Raw genomic sequence first — 20,174 nt, 5'->3', positions numbered from 1 at the left:
AAATTTCTTGTTAAGACGTCTGATTTTCGACACAGGGATCCCTATATACAATGTGTACGCTTATAAGATCTATTATCGAATAGGGGCAGTTGATATATGTAGGAAATGTGGTCCAATTATGGTACATTTTTGAAATAATGAAATAAAATGTGGGCTAAATTACCTCTATATATATACTACGTACATTACATAAGAGCAACTGGTAGAAGAAATTGCATCATGCATGACGAAATAATATCGAATATCTCTCACCCATTTCCATTTTCAAGTGTTCTGTGTTAATTTGGGGACCCAATGCAGAATCCCTTGTACACAAATTTGAGGTCATGAACAAAACAAGATGAAACGATATTGGAAATATAGATGGAAAATTATCGACTAACAACTTTCATTGCTATTATTTATGGACGATAAGCAGATTAGAGATAAATTACCTTTTGTTGCTAAAAAGGATAGGAAACTTTGTTGCTAATCTAGCGGTAATTACTGATGGATTCTCTCTTTTCTGTCGCTAAAATTACCAAGGCATCTTCTACCTTTGAAATTTCTTAAATTATCCGTGCTAAAATTTCACAGTTGATGCCACATTTTCTAGTAGAAAACACAGATAAAGATCGAAATCATAAGTACCGATGTTGATCACTTCTTAAGTTTTCACCAAAGATAACTTTACAACCCAATTCCGATGCATTTTTGCATTGTTGGAGAAAGTCACCGGAAAAAAACCAGTAATATCGGTATTTCTTCATGTGATGCCATGTTTTCTAGTAATTAAATAGTGAAATTAATGGATTGTTTTGTTCAAGAACTGATTAACTCTTTGTTGTTGATTCGTGGCATTATATAATAAGACACTCTCGTTCTCATAACACTCCTGTTCTTCTATCCACAATGAGAAATCTTAATTTGTTCACTTTGGAGAGAATCATAAGTAAGATTTTCTTGCCACATCAGTAAGTAGACAATCTTATGTTGTCCACTGTGGGTAGGAGAACAATTTCTTATAATACAAACATATTATTAATTAGTTGTGTGTGAGAAATATATAATTTTAAATCCATCAATTTGTAATTCGTATTTGTTTGTGGTTGAATCACAAGAGCAATATTTCTCTAACAAGTAATAGAGAGGAAAGAGTAGTGTTCCTTCCATAATGGAAACACGGAATAAAATATAAAATATTTACAGATTCATTATTTAGTTTTAAAAAGCTAATACAAACTTGAATCAATTGTTCATTTTTTATTGCATGAAGGTTAAATCGTGCAAATAAGCTAATTTTTAATTGAAATTCAAGAAAGTTAATTCTTAGTTGAAATCAACAACAAATACACAAGCATGAGGGTTTCCATAAGATTTTTTTTTTATCGTTCTCGAAATTTTATTAGAAAATAAAAATAAAAGAAAATTTGTTTCAAATTTCAGAATCACTTTCTAGAGTTTCAAAGAGTTTTGATTTATGAAATAGAAATATTAGCATTTTAGAAGTTTTTAATGCAATCTAGGTTAAGAGCTTGTTTGGCTACGGCACTCGGGTAAATAGTAATATGGTGTAATGTATCGTAGAACTTGACTATATATTACACTCGTATGAAAATTCTAAGCATGGAAGTAACGTAAATTTGCTTAATACAAAGATAAATATGACAAATAATTAAAAAAAAAAATTGTCAAACTATCTAACATTTATCAAATTCATGAAATTTTAGCGTTGCATCTCAAAGGGAGGAAAAAAAATTGATTTTCTTAGATCCAAAAATTTAATTAACTCAGTAACACGACACATGTTTGTGTGAGTTATTTGAGTGAGCATGTAAGCATTGCTCAACTTTCGATATGATTTTATAAACATCAAAAGCAAATTCAGTTTTATGACATTTTGATACGATGGTAACATCTATGCAAAAACGAAACAGCTATATTAAACATTGCATGACCTTTAAATTAAAAGGTGAAAAAATATGTCACTCTTTAATGGACAACCTTAATTCATATCAAACTCAATTAGTAAGCAGTAAGATCGAAATATCGTTAAAATGTTTTTATAAGTTTAAGAAAAAGAATTTATTATAAAAATGCAAATTACATAATGTGTGACCTTTTATTAAAAAGAGATAAAGCATATCACTTTCTAATGTAAAACAAAGTCTTAATTCATAATTCATAATTACATCACAAACACCTTGTATGCATCTCCCTAATCGATCCATTTGATGCATACTAAGAACTATTAATCAAAAGTCGAATTTTCATATACACAAACATGAACAGAGTTCATGAACAAAATTCTCAAACGACCACCAATTTGAGCCAATCATGCCTCAAACAAAAATCAAAATTGAATTTTCATATATACCATAACAAAAAAATCTTCAAAATAAAACAAGTATATTAGCTGAAAAATGAACTTTCAATGCCTTTCAAAAATTGAAATTAAAATAGGAGAAGAAATGGAATACCAAAATCTGAAAGTTTATACATTTATAAAGTTATGATCTCTAAAATAAAAGTTACTGTTGAGAAATATATTTTATCTTTTTACCTGCAGAATTTCACTACTATAATCTTGTAGAAGCCGCTTTTGATTTCTAACTTTCAATGAAAGAAATTTTTGAGCAATTTCAATTTTGGATTGATTGGAATTAATTATGTTTTAATAGTAAATAATTCGGTAGCAATACTAAAAAATAATGTCTAGCTAACCCTGAATTTTGTGCTGACTTTTTAAAAATGGTCTAAATTTTTAGGGTATATGCATTATTACCCCCTTTTTTCGTATTAGCCCAATGAAAAAATATTGCCCTTCGGTGACCCAGCATCTGACATTTATAGTCTTGTACCTTTTGTATCACAAAATTAACAGCAAAGTCAGCTTTTGGCGATGTATCGACATCTAGCTAACATTCATCATCGACATACATTTTGTTTCAAATCCACCAGCTAGTATTTCATCGTCTAAATTTGGCAAGCGGGTTACTTATTTTCCAACATGTTGCTCGAGAACATATTTTGGGTAGACGAAATTTGAATTTTTAATTAAGATTAAGATGAAGAAAAGAAAAGATGTCACTACAACAGTTAAGCAACCTAATAGCTTGAGCCTAAAAATAATCGCCATGTCGTTTTAGGTTGTGCTGAGTCACCGACCACTGCATCATCTAAAAACTTAAACTATGTCAGCCTGTAGGCTGTACAATAATGTCACCAAACTGTTGGAACATAAAATTGATCTGTTCCATGTATAAATATTTGTGGAAACAGGGAATATGAAAACAAAACAGTGAATTAAATTTATGGTAATTTTCTACTCAAAAGAGCAACATTTTCATGTAAATAAAAAAAAAAAAAAAATGGGAATAGATTACCCAGTGAGGTAAAATGGGATATCAACTAACACAAAATTTTCTAAAATAAAATATGCTCTCTCTAAACCATCATTTTCTTTTATATATTACAAACCAGAAATATACTTTTGTCATACTTCTAATTTTTGAAGTACAATGAGTAAAATATAATTGCAAGAATTACCATAACTAGTGGAAGAAACCACCCTTTGATTTTTTCTCTACTCACTGGATCAATGAAATTCTTCGGTCCTGTCAAGAAATACATATACAGTTACTAATGTTGTCTGTCTTAACTTCTGTAATGCTTATTAAACATCACTTTCTACTGATTATTGATTGCATTTCTTGTATACAGAGTCAGCTTAACCATTAGACAACTCAGACAGTAGCCTAAGGCCCATATTAGGGAAGGATTTTGATGGATATACATGGTCATTCTTACAGATGTTTTACAGATTCTTCACATGAGGTGGATTCCACGCATTAAAAAATGAACCCAAAAATCCCCACCCAACCCATGTTTGTGTGTGTTATGTATGGGTTCTATAGAACCCCTACCTGGTTCCCCAGCATGGCTCATTAGGGAAGGCCATAAAAATTCATAAGAAATTCTTTCTATATATTTTTCTATTTTTCCCAAATAATTTAAAAAATAAACCTCAATGGTCAAGAGTCATAAAGAGTCTTTTAATTTAAAATATTTTCATTTTCAATTTTGCTACACATACATCTCGGTTGACAGTTTTGTTTAAAATATTTTCATTTTCCCATGATATGACACACATTTTTGTCATTGATTTGAACACTTGAAACAATCAATAGCCTCGATTTTTAAACATTATGGAATGTCAACGAAGATGTACAGATAAAATGTACAAGTAGCTTAATTATTTCATTTTTCCCCTAATCTTGAAAACTAGAGGTGCAAAATATATTTCCTTGATGAACTTCAAATTTAAGATACCAAGAACAAAGAACTTACATATTAGGTGTGTTAGTGTGTAGATATTTCAACAAGTCCCAAAAGAATAGTATAATAGATTTTTATCAATGAATGATACTTACATGAATGTCTCTTTGGTGAATTTATAATATAAATTGAAAATCTAAAACTTGATATGAACGATGAATGAGGACAAGGATATAATAAAGGACCTCGTGTTGCTACTCCGCCAGGGTTTAAACCCAGGCATTGGAAATAGGAGCAAGTGCCAGCGCCTGTTTCCCTTTTTTTGTCTGTCCAATAACCAGATGACACGTGTCATCTGGTTCCAAACCCTGGATTTCCACCCTGTCACTATAACATTCCTCGGAAGGACCTATCACGATGGAAAGCAACAAAGCGTGCAAAAAAGACTGTGAAATATACTTTCCACTTCAAAGCAGCAAAAAGATACTTTTCCCTTCAATGATGATTACTGAAATTAGCTATGTAGCCCTTCAAGGGTGGGTTCATCTTTTTGTTAGAAATTAGATGCGAATTTTTCTCTTAAAGCATTGTAAGCTTTACCAGTAAAATGAGTTAGAAGTGAAAGAGCTAGATTGGCCTAGCACAAGATAGATTTGTACATCCTCTTTTATAACATTTCATAGAGACCTGTTAAAGTAACCAGAAAAGCTCTACACTAGATAATGTCTGGTGCTTAGTACAACTCCATTCAAGATCTATAGGTGCCTAGATGGTCAGTCATTTACCTTTTCCCATCAAATAAGGGAATGATTGGAGTCTTGAACAGCCCCTCAAGTGGTGACACATTAAGCCCCTGTTTGGCCCCCATTCTTTCCAAATTTTAATGGTTGGAATAGTATTTTTTTGAAAAATGTGTGGTTGAAAAAGAATAAAAAGTTTTTGATTTGCGTGTAATATTATTTTATGAAAGATTGTGTGATTAAATATAAGAATGAAAAAGAGAATGGGGGCCAAACGGAGGCTAATTGCATAAATGAACAGAAATTTGTCTCCTCTCGATCATCCCTTCGCCCTTTCAAGCTTTTGAATCTCCACCTTTAGTCTTTACTCCAGTACTCTTCATTTTGAAAGCCTAGCACAGTCAAAAGGATTGGCCACACTTGAGGGAGATTTCTCTCTTCTTTGATTTGGCATGTCACTCAGGTCTTTCAATGCATACCTCCCTACCCAAAGTTATCTTGTAGCCTGCCTAAGACCTCATGAGCAGCCTGAGGTCTTCTTTCTTGGTGGGTTTTGGTATGTTCTTTTGGCACCATATAATATAATGGGCTTGCACCAAGTTCTCTTATGTGCCAACTCTTTTTCATTTGGTAGACTGAAAAGATATTTAACTAGGCCCAAACCTAGATTGTGATGCTTCCTGTTGCGTGAAGAATTCACCACTTTGTGGAATTAAACCTGCATCTTTTGAATGCTACTCGATCGAAATTCGAAAAATATTTGAAAGAATTTATAAACGTTTTAATTTATAAATAGATAAAAATGAATGGTGATTTTTTTTAGTAATGCATGGGTTAAAAAGTAAGGAAAAAAATTTACGTGTATAATTTTTTTAGTGATAGAATGTGTGGTTAAAAATGAGTTCGAAAAAAAATGAGTTTTTAAATAATGAGGCTCAAGCAAGAGCAAAGTTTGACCATTTATAAATGATTTATAAGTTTTGCCAAACGGATCCTAACCTTGAGAGCGTGGCTAAATAATAAACAAACGAACGCGCTTTTCTTTTGGGCACAAGGAAGATGTTCAATATCTAGAAGATAATTTGATCATAGTGTTAATGAACAAGGCAGTAAAAAGCCATCATATTATGAGCTCCTGGATTCAAGATTAAGCTTTCAACAAAAAAAAAAAAAAAGGCTTTTTCACCCTGCTACTAGAAGCTAAGCCATAGGGTTCACATCATGCTTTTCTTGCTTTTAACGTGTCCTATTGTCTTCATTTCTTCTCAAATCTCTCTATAGCTACCCTAAGGACCCTTGGGCTCTGCTTGTTTGACAACCCTTTGGACGTCCTGGGGTTGTCCAAGGGGCTTTTCCCATGGCCTTTTTGCTTTTGCTTGTGCTTTTACTTCCTCTAAAAGAGTTTTTAAAGGAAATTATCTTAATTTTTATTTGAAATTTAATTTTTATAATAGCTTTTTATTCTAAAGTGCTTTTAGATGAAGTCATATTTGACCAAATTCTGTAAAAATTCTTCTAACGATCAAAAGCATTTTTATAAAATTAACCAAACGGATTCAAAAATAACTTTTTTATCTCAAAAGCTCCTTTTGATTTTTCAAAAGTCATATCAAAATGGCCCTACAACTTCTAAAGCTTGAATATGTGGATCTCTTATCGAATTTTTTCATCTGATAAACTTTTGATCGAATGATCTTCCCTTGAGGGATAACTTACATTTTATAGAAAGAGTATTACTCTAAGGGAACAAAATGATTAGGGGATTTAGCAGGAATTACTCTGTCAATCACATTTGATATGTACAACAAGTTGAACTAATTGTGTATTCATTCTTTAGCTCACTGTGTACTATATAAAGACAAGCACACTAGAATGATATGCAAGCATTTTCACCAGATTTGTGTAAACATTATATGGTATCAGTTGCTTCTTCTCTCACGAGAACAACAAGTTTTTTTGGCCTCCATGTTGTCTCTTAGTGTTAATTCCACTCCTCCTTTGGTGAATAAAAAAACCTCAGATTCCTCTGAACTTCCATTAATTGCCATCAACACTTACAGCCAATTGCCATACAAACTCACATCCTCAAATTATCCTTCCTGGCGTGCAACTTTCCTGACCATTTTCATTGGATATGATCTGATGGGATAACTAGAGGCACCAACTAGTGCTCTCTTAAACCCACTGCTGAGTCTTCTCGTGCTACTGTGGCTAAATATGCACATTGGTTCCGACAGGACCAGTTGCTCTTTAATACCATATTTTCATCGATTTCTGAAATCGTTATGCCTCTCATTGCCATGACTACTACTAGTTATGATGGTTGGCAACACTTAGCCCATCTATTTGCAAACAAATCTTTAGCTCGTATTATGTAGCTCAAAGAAGTCATCGCACGGTATCCGAGTTTCTTCATGCAGTCAAAGTGATTGCTGATGAACTCTCTCTGATTGATGCACCAATTTTAGATGATGATTTGACCTTGTATGTCTTAAATGGTCTTGGTCCAGAATTTCGAGACATAGCAGCACCTATTCGCACCCGTAAATCTGCTTTGTCCTTTTCGAAATTGCATGATCTTTTGGTTGGTCATGAACACTATATCAAACGTATGTATCGAAATACTTCGACCCTTTTAAGTGGTCCCCACCTTGTGTCCCTGCCACTATCTCATCTCCTAGTTTGGCAAATCAATCGCCAATTGTGATCACGCCTGTATCTCCTGTTCGGGTTGCTGCCTCAAATGCTCCTTCCTCCACACCTACCGCTTTGGTGTCACAGGTACCTGGAAGATTGTTCCAAAACCTCCTAATGCCAATCTGATTGGTTGTAAATGGGTGTTCAGGGTTAAACGCCATGAAGATGGCACGGTGGATAGGTTCAAGGCACGACTTGTGGCGAAAGGGTTCAATCAGCGTCCCGGCATTGATTATGTCGAAACCTTCAGTCCTGTTGTAAAATCCACAACTATTCGACTGATGCTATCTCTTGCTTCATCCAACAATTGGACATTGAAGTAACTTGATGTCAATAATACGTTTCTTCATGGCCAACTAACTGAGCAGGTGTACATGGCTCAACCTGCTGGCTTTACTGATTAGTCCTATCCCGATTATGTATATGCTTTGCAGAGATCTATTTATAGTTTAAAGCAAGCCCCGAGGGCCTTATATAATGCATTGAGGAACAGGCTATTGGAGTTGTGCTTCTTCAATTCTCAGTCTGATAGCTCTCTCTTTATTTACAACCAAAATGAGACTTTGTTCTATGTTTTTGTTTATGTAGATGATCTAATTCTCACAAGCAATAATCATCAGTTTTTGGAGCATGTGGTTCAATCTTTGACAAGTTCTCTCTCAAAGAGCTGTGTGATCTACATTTCTTCCTTGGAGTTGAAGTCATTTCAGTCCAACAAGGTCTATTTCTCTCCCAGAACAGCTATGTCCATGATCTTCTCACTTGTTTAAAGATGACTGGTGCCAAGGAGGTTCAAACTCCCATGTCTACAACTACAAAACTTCTTCTCCATGATGGCACTGCTGGGTGTGATGCTATGGAATATCGCCACACCATTGGTTCATTGCAATACCTGTCTCTCACTTGCCTAAACATTGGTTTTGCAGTGAATCACCTTGCTCTATTTATGCACAAACCTACTGTGACTCATTGGCAACATGTCAAGCGCCTCCTACGTTATCTTAAGCAGACGATTCACTTTGGTTTTCTACTTCGACGTCAAACCAATCCCATTCTACGTGGATTTTCAGATGCAGACTGGGGCGGTAATCTTGATGATCATAAGTCCATTTTAGCTTACATAATTTTTCTGGGCAATAATCCTATCAGTTGAAGCACTAAGAAGCAAAAGGCCGTAGCTCGATCCTGCACCGAAGCTGAATATCGGGCCCTTGCCACTGCCACCTCTGACATTGCCTGGATTCAATCCCTTCTTGATGAACTTGGTGTTAAGCTCCATGCTCCTCCACGGCTCCTTTGTGATAATGTTGGAGTCACTCAACTTAGTCTTAATCCTGTTTTGCACTCCAGGATGAAACATATAGCAATTGACCTCCATTTTGTTTGTGACTTTGTTCATCGTGGTCGTCTTCAAGTTGCACATGTTCACACAGATGATCAGCTAGCATATTTACTGACCAAGGCTCTCAATCGATCTCGCTTCAATTTCCTGCAAAGCAAAATCAATGTCACTGATAGCACATTGATTTTGAGGGGTCGTATAAGGGAACCGCATGATTAGGGGATTCAAAAAGAATCACTCTATCAATCACATCTACTATATACAGCAAATTGAACTAATTGTGTATTACTTCTTTAGTTCACTATGTACTATATAAAGACAAGCACACTAGAATGATATGCAAGCATTTTCACCAGATTTGTGTAAACATTATAATTACCCTATACAACTATGATCTCAATCTAAATATGGTAGATGTAAATAACCTATATATGATAAATATAATTATATACAAATTCTTCGTAATCTTTGTCAATCTTTATGATCTCTATCGATCTCGTTGACATTTCCCTCACATTGATGCTAGATGATTAAGAAGCATCAATTTTTTTATCGGTGTACAAAAGAACTCAAAAGCCCAACCCCAATGGCAGTCCAAAAATAACCACACAGAGGCCACAATCCATCCCTCCAAAATAAGCTTACGCAAAGTGAAGTCACGGTCTTACTCGGACTCTCCATTGAATACAAAAGTTTTCAACCTCCAATCACATCCCACATCTTCATAAAATTACCAAGCAATTAAGCCACCTAGAAAACAAGTAAACCACAATTTTTTTTTAATAACAAGGAGAGAGAAGGGAAAAATATAGATTGAAACTAAGGGAATCAAAACAAGTTTAGGATGGCAGGAATTGCCCCGCACTCAATGCCTCGAAGAGTCACACATTGACAAAAATTCTATAAACCTCGACCACTACAAGGGTCACATGTTGACTAAATTATGTCAACCCATCCACCACAAATGTCATAGGTTGACAAAAATTCTATCAACTGTCAACCACTACAAAAAACCCATCCTACGAGGATTCAATATAAAGACCACGAGGTAGCTTTTGATACCATGACAAACTTTTGATTGAATGGCCTTCCCTTGAGGGATTCTTTGCACTATATAGGAAGAGTATTACCTTATATAATTATGATATCAATCTAAATATAATATAAGTAATTATCCTAGATATGGTTAATACGATTATTTACATAATCTTCGTGATCTTCATCAATCTTTATGATCTTTGTCGATCTCATTAATATCATCTTCCAGCTATTCTAACTGAGAAGGTCGTGGTATTTATACAAATGTAGGGCAAGGTGAGTTGAGAAGGTGTAGGACCTGCTGATGTTCCATCTAGACTATTCGAAGCAACTACCTAGCCTCTATACTAAGTTGTATAGCATCATCTATAGCTCATATATCTCTGTGCATACATCCACCTTATTCTCTAAGAGAACCAATATCCTATATATTCCTCAACTAACCTCTTATCTGGCTATAGATCAACTCATTGTCATTGGGGTCCAGCAGAATGAGGGAGATTAGATCCTCACTGGTTTAATCTTTAAAAGTGATCATGCTCTTATAACTACATCCATTACAACCTTTAAACATCGTTACACAACTTCAAGAGTAAAGAATTGCCAATGTTAATATGTTTATAGGAGGCATAAGAGCCGAGCATATAGGAATTGAAAAAGAACTAAAACTTTTATCAAACCCTTTCATATACATGTAAATTCTCCAAGTTGAAATCAAAGAGAAGATTAGAAGCGAAAGCATATCTTGATCCATAGATGTGATTGTTTGAAAGGGTTATGACATTTCAATTGATGCTTAATTTATTAGAAAATTATTCTATGTTGATGGGGATGCAGAGAAATGAAAATCACGTTCAATTAAGAACCATGATAAATAACTGTATATAGCAGTTATTATCTTTCAATTATTTTAAATTGGCCCCTCATCAATTTAAAATAATCCTCCCGGTCTCTACATTTTATTTCCATGACATTTAATACCCATTAATTCAAAATTAAATTTAATGGATCACTTTATTGTCTAAGCTTTAAAATAGTACCGCACATTTTAAAATATATACATGTGTAGCCCCATCCATTGAAATTTTTTCCAACAATCTCCCACTGGACCATACATGTAATATTACAAATGTGCACAACTTTATGAGCTCAAAATTTTGCTATCATTATTAAGGGTATTTTCAAACAATCTCATCTATCAATTATATTGATGTCTGATCAAAATGATTTTCGTCATATTTATCATGATTAAATCCATCAATGGTCCATGTATACCCATACAACCAAATGACATAGATCAATCATAGGAGAGTAGCATGGAAATTACATGTTATGTGATCCATACATATCTATTTTCAACTGGTCCAACCTTATTTCTTAACTAAATACTTTATTTCTATACAAAAATATATTCAAATACACAAATGTATCCAAGAACTAAACATAATGTAATGAGAATACAAACTCCCTAAAATACGATATCCTTAGGAAATACAACACCCATACGAGCAGCGTACTCCTAAAAGACCTTTGGTGTCAATCTGTTAATAAGCAGATCCGCAATCATAGAATTTGTCCCAATGCTCTATAGAAATATGTCCACTCTGTACTCTTTCCTTCAAAACCAGGCACTTAATGTCAATATGTTTTGATTTAGACGAGCTCCTGTTGTTGGAATACGGGACTGTTGAGTTATTGTCACAACATACCTTTAGCGGTCATTTGATGCCATTCAGAATGTGCAGCCTAATAGCAAAAATTTCGCAGCCATATTCCATGGTGAAATGTCACATAGCATGCTCCAAACTCTGCTGCCATGGTAGAAGAAGCTATGAGTGTCTACTTGGCACTCTTCTAGGAAATAGCTCTTCCAGCTAGCAAATAGATACAACCTAATGTAATTTTTTTACTGTCTTGACATCCAGCAAAATCAGAATCGGAATACCTTATGATCTCTAACTGATCCGATCTGCTATATGTGAGCATGTAATCCTTTGTTTTCTTTAAATACCTCATAACCCTTTTGGCTACCTTCCAATGATCCATCCCAGGGTTGCTTAAATATCTTCTTAGCATTCCAACAATGAATGCTATGTCTGGACGTGTACAAACTTGAGAATACATTAGACTCCCAATAGCTAATGTATAGGAAATCTTCTGCATTTCCTTAACTTCAAGGTCATTTTGCAGACATTGTTTGAGACTAAATTTCTCTCCCTTAGTGACAGGGGTCACCTAATTTACAGTCTTGCATGCCAAACAACTTAAGTCTTTTATCGATATAGCTCTTTTGTGACAATTCAAGAATACCTCGAGAGTGATTCTGATGTATCTAAATCGCTAAATTCCTTGATAAAAATCTCTTGATTTCGTGCAACATGCCTATATCATTAGTAGCAAGCAGTATGTCATTAATATACAAAATCAGAAAAATATGCTTACTCTCACTGAACTTGTGATACACACAATCATCAACGGCATTCATCTCAAAACCAAATGAAATAATTACTTGATGAAATTTGTGGTACCATTGACAGGAAGTTTGCTTGAGCCCATAGATGGATTTTTTTTAAATTTACAAACCATATTCTTTGGGTGTTTTGACATAAAGTTTTCTGGTTGCACTATGTAGATCATCTCATCAACGTCGCCATTGAAAAATGTTGTCTTAATATCCATCTGATATAACTCAAGATCAAAATGCGTAACAAGTGCCATAATTGTCTTCAATGGGTCTTTCATTGAAACCGAAGAGAAAGTCTCTTTGAAGTTAATGCCTTTCTTTTGGGTAAAGCATTTAGCCATAAGACAAGCCTTATATCTTTCCACATTACCTTTTGAATCTCTCTTGGTTCTAAAAATTAATTTGCAACTAATGGGCTTCACATCTTCGTGTAACGGGACAAGATCCCAAACTTTATTGCCATGTATAGACTTATACACCTTATTCATAACATCAATTCACTTTTGAGAATGGTCTGATGGAAATTGATTGGATCATCTTCCACCAATCCATTATTTTCCTCATATTCTGGGAAAATACTATAAAATCATCTTAAATATCATTTTTCCTTTCTCTCGTGGATCTCCTTAATGGTATTGTTTCTTGAGGTTGTTGAGTTTGTACTTCTGGAATAATTACTTCATTTTGGATGGGATATTCCTCAACATTGTCTTGTTGAGGTTCTGGATATACTTCTTGATCAATAGGTATAAAAACCTGTACATTATCAAAAGCAATAGTAAGAATTGAAATCGATCATTTCTCAACTTCTTCCTCAAATACAATGTCTCTAACCTTATTTCTACCCCAAACTCAACATCTTCAAAAAAATGTTGCAGTTCTCATTTAAAAAATTGACTTAAGTGTGGGATCATAAAATTTATAGTCCCTAGATATCGTTCAGAATAACTAATAAAATAGCTGCTCACTATTTTGGTTTCCAATTTCTTTTCATGTGGCCTATAAAGTCTAGCCTCGGTTGGACGTCTCCAAATGTGAAAATACTTTAGAATGGGCTTTCTGCCTGTCTAAAGCTTATAAGGTGTTTTGGCAGTTGCCTTAGTTGGTACTATGTTCTGAATATAACATGTTGTCTTTAATGCCTCTCTTCAAAGTGATTTTGGTGAGGTAGAATAACTAGTCATACTCCTTACCATTTCCTTAAGAGTCATGTTTCGTCTTTCAGCTACACCATTCATGCTAGGGGATCCTGACATGGTTTATTGTGGAACGATTCCACATTTTTCTAGAAATTTAGCAAATGGTCTTGGACATTACCTGAACCGTCATATCTGCCCTAGCATTCCCCACTACAGTTAGACCTAACGCTCTTTATCCTTTTGTTGAGTTGATTCTCAACCTCAGTTTTAAAAGCTTTAAACATGTCCAGACTTTCCATGGAAAAGATATAGGTACCCATACCGTGAATAATCGTTTATGCAAGATATAAAATATTGTTGATCATTCTAAGAAGTCATGGGGAACGGTCCACAAATATCCGTGTGTATCAATTTTAAGACATCCGAAGTTTTGTTAGCATCTAATCACCTTGTTTTGGTCTGTTTTCCCTTGATACAGTCAATACATACATCAAAATCCGTGAAGTCAAGGGAATCCAAAATACCATCTAACACAAGTCATTCAACTTCAACTTTTGAGATGTGACCTAAGTGCTTGTGCCATAATTTTGTTGAATTCTCTTTATTTAATTTGCGTTTAGTACCACGTAAATCAATATGCAATGTTTCATTTATGATACAATAATATCAAGCAAATATAAGTTATCATATATATATGATGAACCAGTACCAATAACATTAGAATTTAATAAAAAACTAAATTGATTTTTTTCCAAATGAACAAAAGTATCCAGATTTGTCCAACGAAGATACAGAAATCAAATTACGTCGAAAAGATGGTACAACAAAGGTGTCCTTCAAATCCAAATAATGACCAATTCCTAATAACAACCTAAAAGTGCTTATTACATCAACTTCCACCGATTTGTCATCACCCACATACATGTATCATAGAAACACTTATGTAAGTAGTAGTACCAGAATCTATTCACCAAGTGTTTCTAGGTACTAAAGCTAAATTATCCTCAAAAGAGATCAAAGTAAGAATTGTACTTTTCTTTGCACGCTAAGCATGATATTTGATATAGTCCTTCTTCACATGTCCAGTCTTATTGCAAAAGAAACAAGTCACTTTGTCTTCCTTACGTTTCTTTTGTACTAAACTCTTAGGAGAGCTTCATATTCCTTCTTCTTTTTTCCTTGCCTTTATTCTTAGAAGTGCTTGCCAAGTGAGCTCTTTCTATCTTTTCTTGCTTCAACCTTTTTTTCTCTTGCACACAATATGAAATGAGCTCAGTTAGAGATCATTTCTCCTTCTGGCAGTTATAACTGAACTTGAATTGATTGAATCGTGCAGGAAGCGAGATCAATACCAAATGTACGAGCAAGTCATCAGACAGCTCAAGCTTTAGCCCTTAAAGTTTAGAAGCAATGTGAGACTTCTCCATGATGTACTCCCTTATGTTCCCATTGCCTTTATACTTCATTGAAATCAAGCTTTGCAAAAGCATGCTTGTTTCAGCTTTATCGTTTTTCATAAAATGTTTCTTAATTTTGGCGAGGAACTCCTTGGCTTTAGTTATCCCTTTGGATACTACACCTCTAAATGCTTTCGAAATGCCGCGCTTAATGATCATTAGATTTTTGCGATTTGAGAGATCCCATTTTTTAGAGTTTCTCTTTTCATCAGGTGAACTTTCTTTCGTAAGAGGAGTGGGTTTCTCAATTTGAAGCGCAAGGTCTAGATCCATGCAGCCAAAAATAATCAATATGTTCTCTTTTCAATCCTTGAAGTTTGTCCCATTAACATTTGCAGATATATTAGTAGCAGATGAATTAGCTGTATAAAGAACAAAAATAAACAAATAATCATGCTCATATCAGTATCCACATTTAATAATCAATAAATTCAAATAATGGTAAGCCTCCATCTCAAGATACATAGTGCAACATTAATATCAAGACTTTGAATAGTAGCATTAATTGCAAGTGGTAATCTTGGTATAGTGATCAAACATTAACAATAACACCTGTCAAATAATAAACCCACCATTGGATTGATTTATTATTCACATGGAAACCTTATAATTGTTACACATTCACCACCACAAGTGTGTATGTAATTCGGCCAAATATTAACCTTTATTTGGGCCGACTAATACCCACTGAACAAGTACACACACAACATCTAAACATCCCAAACAAACCAATCTATACAAGGGAGGTCACTTTGGTGACATATTATTTCAATTAGTTTATTTAAAATACTAGACAATCTTAATTTATCATAAATGATTTACCAAAATATTTGAATTTGATTGTCCAGCACTCAAAAGAGTCCTCAGTACCAAAATATGAGAAAGTGAATCACCAATTTTGCATTATTAAACTTCTTTTGAAACTTTAGGGACCTAAGGTTTAATAATTCAAAAGTTTAGGCGTCAACATTTGAAAATTTTAAAACTTTGAGGGCCACTTTGATTTAATTATAAATATTGAGGGTTTTAATTGTAAAATTCAGAACTTTAATGGCCCAAATGAAATAATTTTCAAACTTCAAGAACTGAATTATTAAACCCAGAACTTTAAAGGTCTAACTTGGATGGATTTCAAGCTTTAGGGACTGAAATTTAAAATTTACAACCCTAACCATAATCTTTATTGCAAGCAAGGGCATGAGATTACCAAAATTGCACCTCAGGCCCCCGCCCTCCAAAAGTCCATCACTGATCTCTATTTCTCTTGCCCTAGCCCTGCTGCTGCAAAACGCAATAGCCGCTGCTTCATTGTAGTTGCTGTCGGCCAGATCCATTTATTTCCATTTTTTTTAAAACCCAAAAAATCCATAAACAGAAATTCCAAAAAAAAAAAAAATTAATCCAAATCTATGAAGATAACCAAGAATAATTTGCCAAACAATTTTCAAATTCAACAAAAACATATCCGAAATTGTCAAATACGCAAACTCTGAAAATATTGCAAGAACTAAATTCCATATAATCACATGATAGAAGATCAAATAACCCAAAATTAAGAATTGTTAAAACCTTAATTTCTCAAAGATTCAACAGTGGAGTGCTCTGATACCATTGTAGAAATTGAAAATGAACTAAAACTTTTATCAAACCCTTTCATATGCATGTAAATCCTCCATGTTGAAATCAAAGAGAAGATTAGAAGCGAAAGCATACCTTGATCCATAGATATGATTGTTTGAACGGGTTATAATCTTCCAATTGATGCGTAATTTCTTAGAAAATTCTTCTCTATCGATGGGGATGCAGAGAAATGAAAATCACATTCAATTGGGACAACGACCCATGATAAATAAATGTATATGGCAGTTATTATCTTTCAGTTATTTTAAATTGGCTCCTCATCAATTTAAAATAATCATGTCGGTCTCTACACTTTATTTTCATGACATTAATAGTTATTATCCAAAGTTAAATTTAACGGATCACTTTATTGACTAAGCTTTAAAATAGCATCACACATTTTAATATATATAGATGAATGTCCCCATACGTTGGAATTTTTTCCAATAGATCAGAGTGCCTTTCACATTTCCTTTCTCATTTCCATTTTTGTTCAACGAAACTAGTTGTTGGACTCGAACCCTGGATCTTTTTTTGGGTGCTGCCAAATTTGTGAAAGGCATGTTTTACATGATGCGTTTCTTTAAGTGATTGCCCTACTTGGATGATTGATACGTAGCCTTATCATGGCCGTTGGCCTATGATACTGGAAGCTTCTGTATCTGGTGACCCTTCATTTTGTTTGAGACTCTTGGCTTGTCATTTGGTTTTGAGACTCTTGGTTTGAGAGAAATATCTCTCTAGTTTTTCATTAGGGTTTTCTTTTTCTTTCTCAAATTCCTGATTTGAGATTTGTAATCTGTGTGATGTAGTCCCTAACGTGTCATATTCTAAGTGAATATCTATGAGAACAAAGGTTCTAGTGGAGTCGATATTTCTCTAAGTGTTTGGTGAAGTTTCTTGGTGATTCTTTAAGATTTTCTGGAGTTCTTTGAGAGATAAGCGTTTTGGCTCTTTATCTCTTTGTATTGGGTCAAATCTTTGTAAATTTTGTTAACAATTTGAGTTATCTTGTGCAACTGAGTGGAATCCATATTATTGGATGCTCAACGGGGATGTAAGCATTGGAAGTGGTCATCGAACCTCGGAGGCTTAAGCAGAAATAATTCTTTGTGTTTATTCTTTGATTTTCTGCACTTTTACTTTCAACAATTCATTTATCTTTGCGACTCGAATAGTAATATCGTGTGATCTTTGGTGCTACAGTGGTATCAGAGCCATTTTTGAGGAGCAAGATACTTGGATATTGGAGAAAGTTGTTCGATCTGGACTAGATATAAATCTTTGGAATTGCTGTTAAGCAGATTTGAATGAAAACGAGTTTTTCAAACTCGCTAGGTGAGATCTTTTACTTTTTAGTAAAGTTTAATTTTCAGAAATTAGGGTGTCTGGTTTTTCCCTTGATTTACCATACACAATTGCCCCCCTTGAGACTAATCTTTGTCCAAAGGCTTTTCTGAGGCCTTGGGAATATGAGATAAATCAAGTACAAGCATATACTTGGCGGATCTTGAAGGAGATACTTCAGAGACATCACTGTGTGAATTCTGTTATTGTGTTTTCTTTAAATCCTGACTTGCATGTTTTTGTTAGTGCATGAAATTTGCAAAATCTTGTTTTACTGCGTGTACTACAATGATTTGTGTTAAATCAACTTGTGTTTTTGTTGCCTCTTTGCAATTTTGTAAACTTATCTTAAAACATTTGACTCATAACTTGATAACAATATTGAAACTGCTAAGTTTGAGGTTAATTAGCTTGATGGAAAATATGACTTTAACATGTGAAGTCAAAAGTGAAGGCTATTTTAATGCAAATGAGGTGTGTTAAGGCACTAGATGATAGTTGGCCTGCTGAGTTAGCCCCTGCTAAGAAAGCTGAACTAGAAGAAATGGCTTTGAGTACTATTTTTTTGTACTTGTCTAAAAATGTTATAAGAAGCATTGGTGAAACAAAAACTGCTTCGAAATTGTGGACTAAACTGGGTGATAATTATGTGACAAAAACTACTCCAAATAAATGCTTCTTGTTAAAACAATTTTTTTTCTTTTAAAATGGTTCCCTCAGTTGACTTGGATGAAAATTGGAATAGATTTACAACACTTACCCCAAGACTTGGCCAATTGTGATGAAGAACTTTTAAAAGCTCAGATGGCTGTTGTCTTGTTAAACTCCATTAGTGATAAATACAAGGACTTCAAAATTGCTCTGGAGTATGGTAGAGAAGAACTCACTACTGATGTTATAATTAATTCCTTAAGGAATAAGGCTCTAGAGATAAAGGCAGAGTCTAGTAGTAATCAAGATGGAGATAATCTTCTTGCGAGAGGAAAAGCTTTTGGTAAATCTAATCATCACTCTAACCCTTATAATGATAATTACAAAAACAGATTGAGTGATAAAAACAAGTCTAAAAGTAAAACTAAAGGAAAGAAGTGTTATTATTGTGGAAAACAGGGCTACTTTGCTAAAGATTGTTTTACAAAGAAAAATGATCTTAAAGAGAATAAGTTTGATGATGGGAGTAATTCTTAAAGCTGAAACTGGTTTAGTCCTTGCCAATATGGAAAAACGACTGAGTGATGAATGGATATTAGACTCAGGTTGTTCTTTTCATATGTGCTCAAATAAAAATTGTTTCCTTGACTTTGAGAAAACTAAAGAGGGATAGGTTATAAAGGGAAATAATTTTACCTTTAGAGTAAAAAAGAATAGGTACTATTAAATTGTTACTAGATAATGGTAATGTACTTTTCTTAAAAGGGACTAGGTATGTTCCTGATTTAAAGAGGAACTTGGTGTCCTTATGTATGTTGGATGACATGGAGTTTAACATAAATATGGGTTAAGGACACATCAAAATTTTTAAGGGCAATGATTTACTTATAAGCTCTCCTAAGAGACGTGGTCTTTATTTTTTAAGTGCAAAACCCTAACTTAGTCTAACTGCTTCTGCAATATCTGAAAACTTTACACTTGCAAAATTATGGCATAATAGACTTAGCCATATTGGCAAAAGGGGTCTAAATTTTCTACAGTCAAATGGAGTTTTTGGAAAGATAAATCTTGGTGATTTTGGTCCTTGTGAACAATATATTATAGGGAAACAGATCAAACTACCTTTTCCAAGAGCAACCCGTAAATCTAAACAAATTCTTGAATATCTGCTGATTTATGGGGACCTGTCGTTGTGAATACTTTATCTAGCTTTAGATATTTCTTATTGATTATTGATGATTTTTTAAGAAAAATATGGGTTTTCCTGTTAAAACATAAAGATGAGACCTTTTTAGCCTTTAGTGATTGGAAGACTCAAGTTGAATACCAAACTGATCACAAAATAAAAATCTTAAGGACAGATAATGGTTTAGAATTTTGTAATAATGAGTTCCATAATTTCTGCAGAGAACATGGTATTTT

At 34.0% G+C, this 20,174-nt stretch overlaps 1 protein-coding gene across 1 annotated transcript; it reads right to left on the bottom strand.

Annotated features, from left to right (window-relative positions):
- Positions 1-15,071: 15,071 nt before the first annotated feature.
- LOC111389278 lies at positions 15,072-15,407 on the bottom strand. Its single transcript, XM_023014192.1, has one exon. The coding sequence runs from the start codon at positions 15,405-15,407 to the stop codon at positions 15,072-15,074; it is 336 nt and encodes a 111-aa protein (XP_022869960.1).
- Between the last annotated feature and the right edge of the window lie 4,767 nt (positions 15,408-20,174).

This window comes from Olea europaea, unplaced genomic scaffold, assembly GCF_002742605.1.
Source record: "Olea europaea var. sylvestris unplaced genomic scaffold, O_europaea_v1 scaffold574, whole genome shotgun sequence".
NCBI classification, from domain to species: Eukaryota; Viridiplantae; Streptophyta; class Magnoliopsida; order Lamiales; family Oleaceae; genus Olea; species Olea europaea.
This window is presented reverse-complemented; position numbering and strand designations above follow the sequence as displayed.

Coding starts and splice junctions, on each gene's coding strand:
- LOC111389278 (XM_023014192.1), bottom strand. CDS start 15,407: ATGGATCTAGACCTTGCGCTTCAAATTGAGAAACCCACTCCTCTTACG.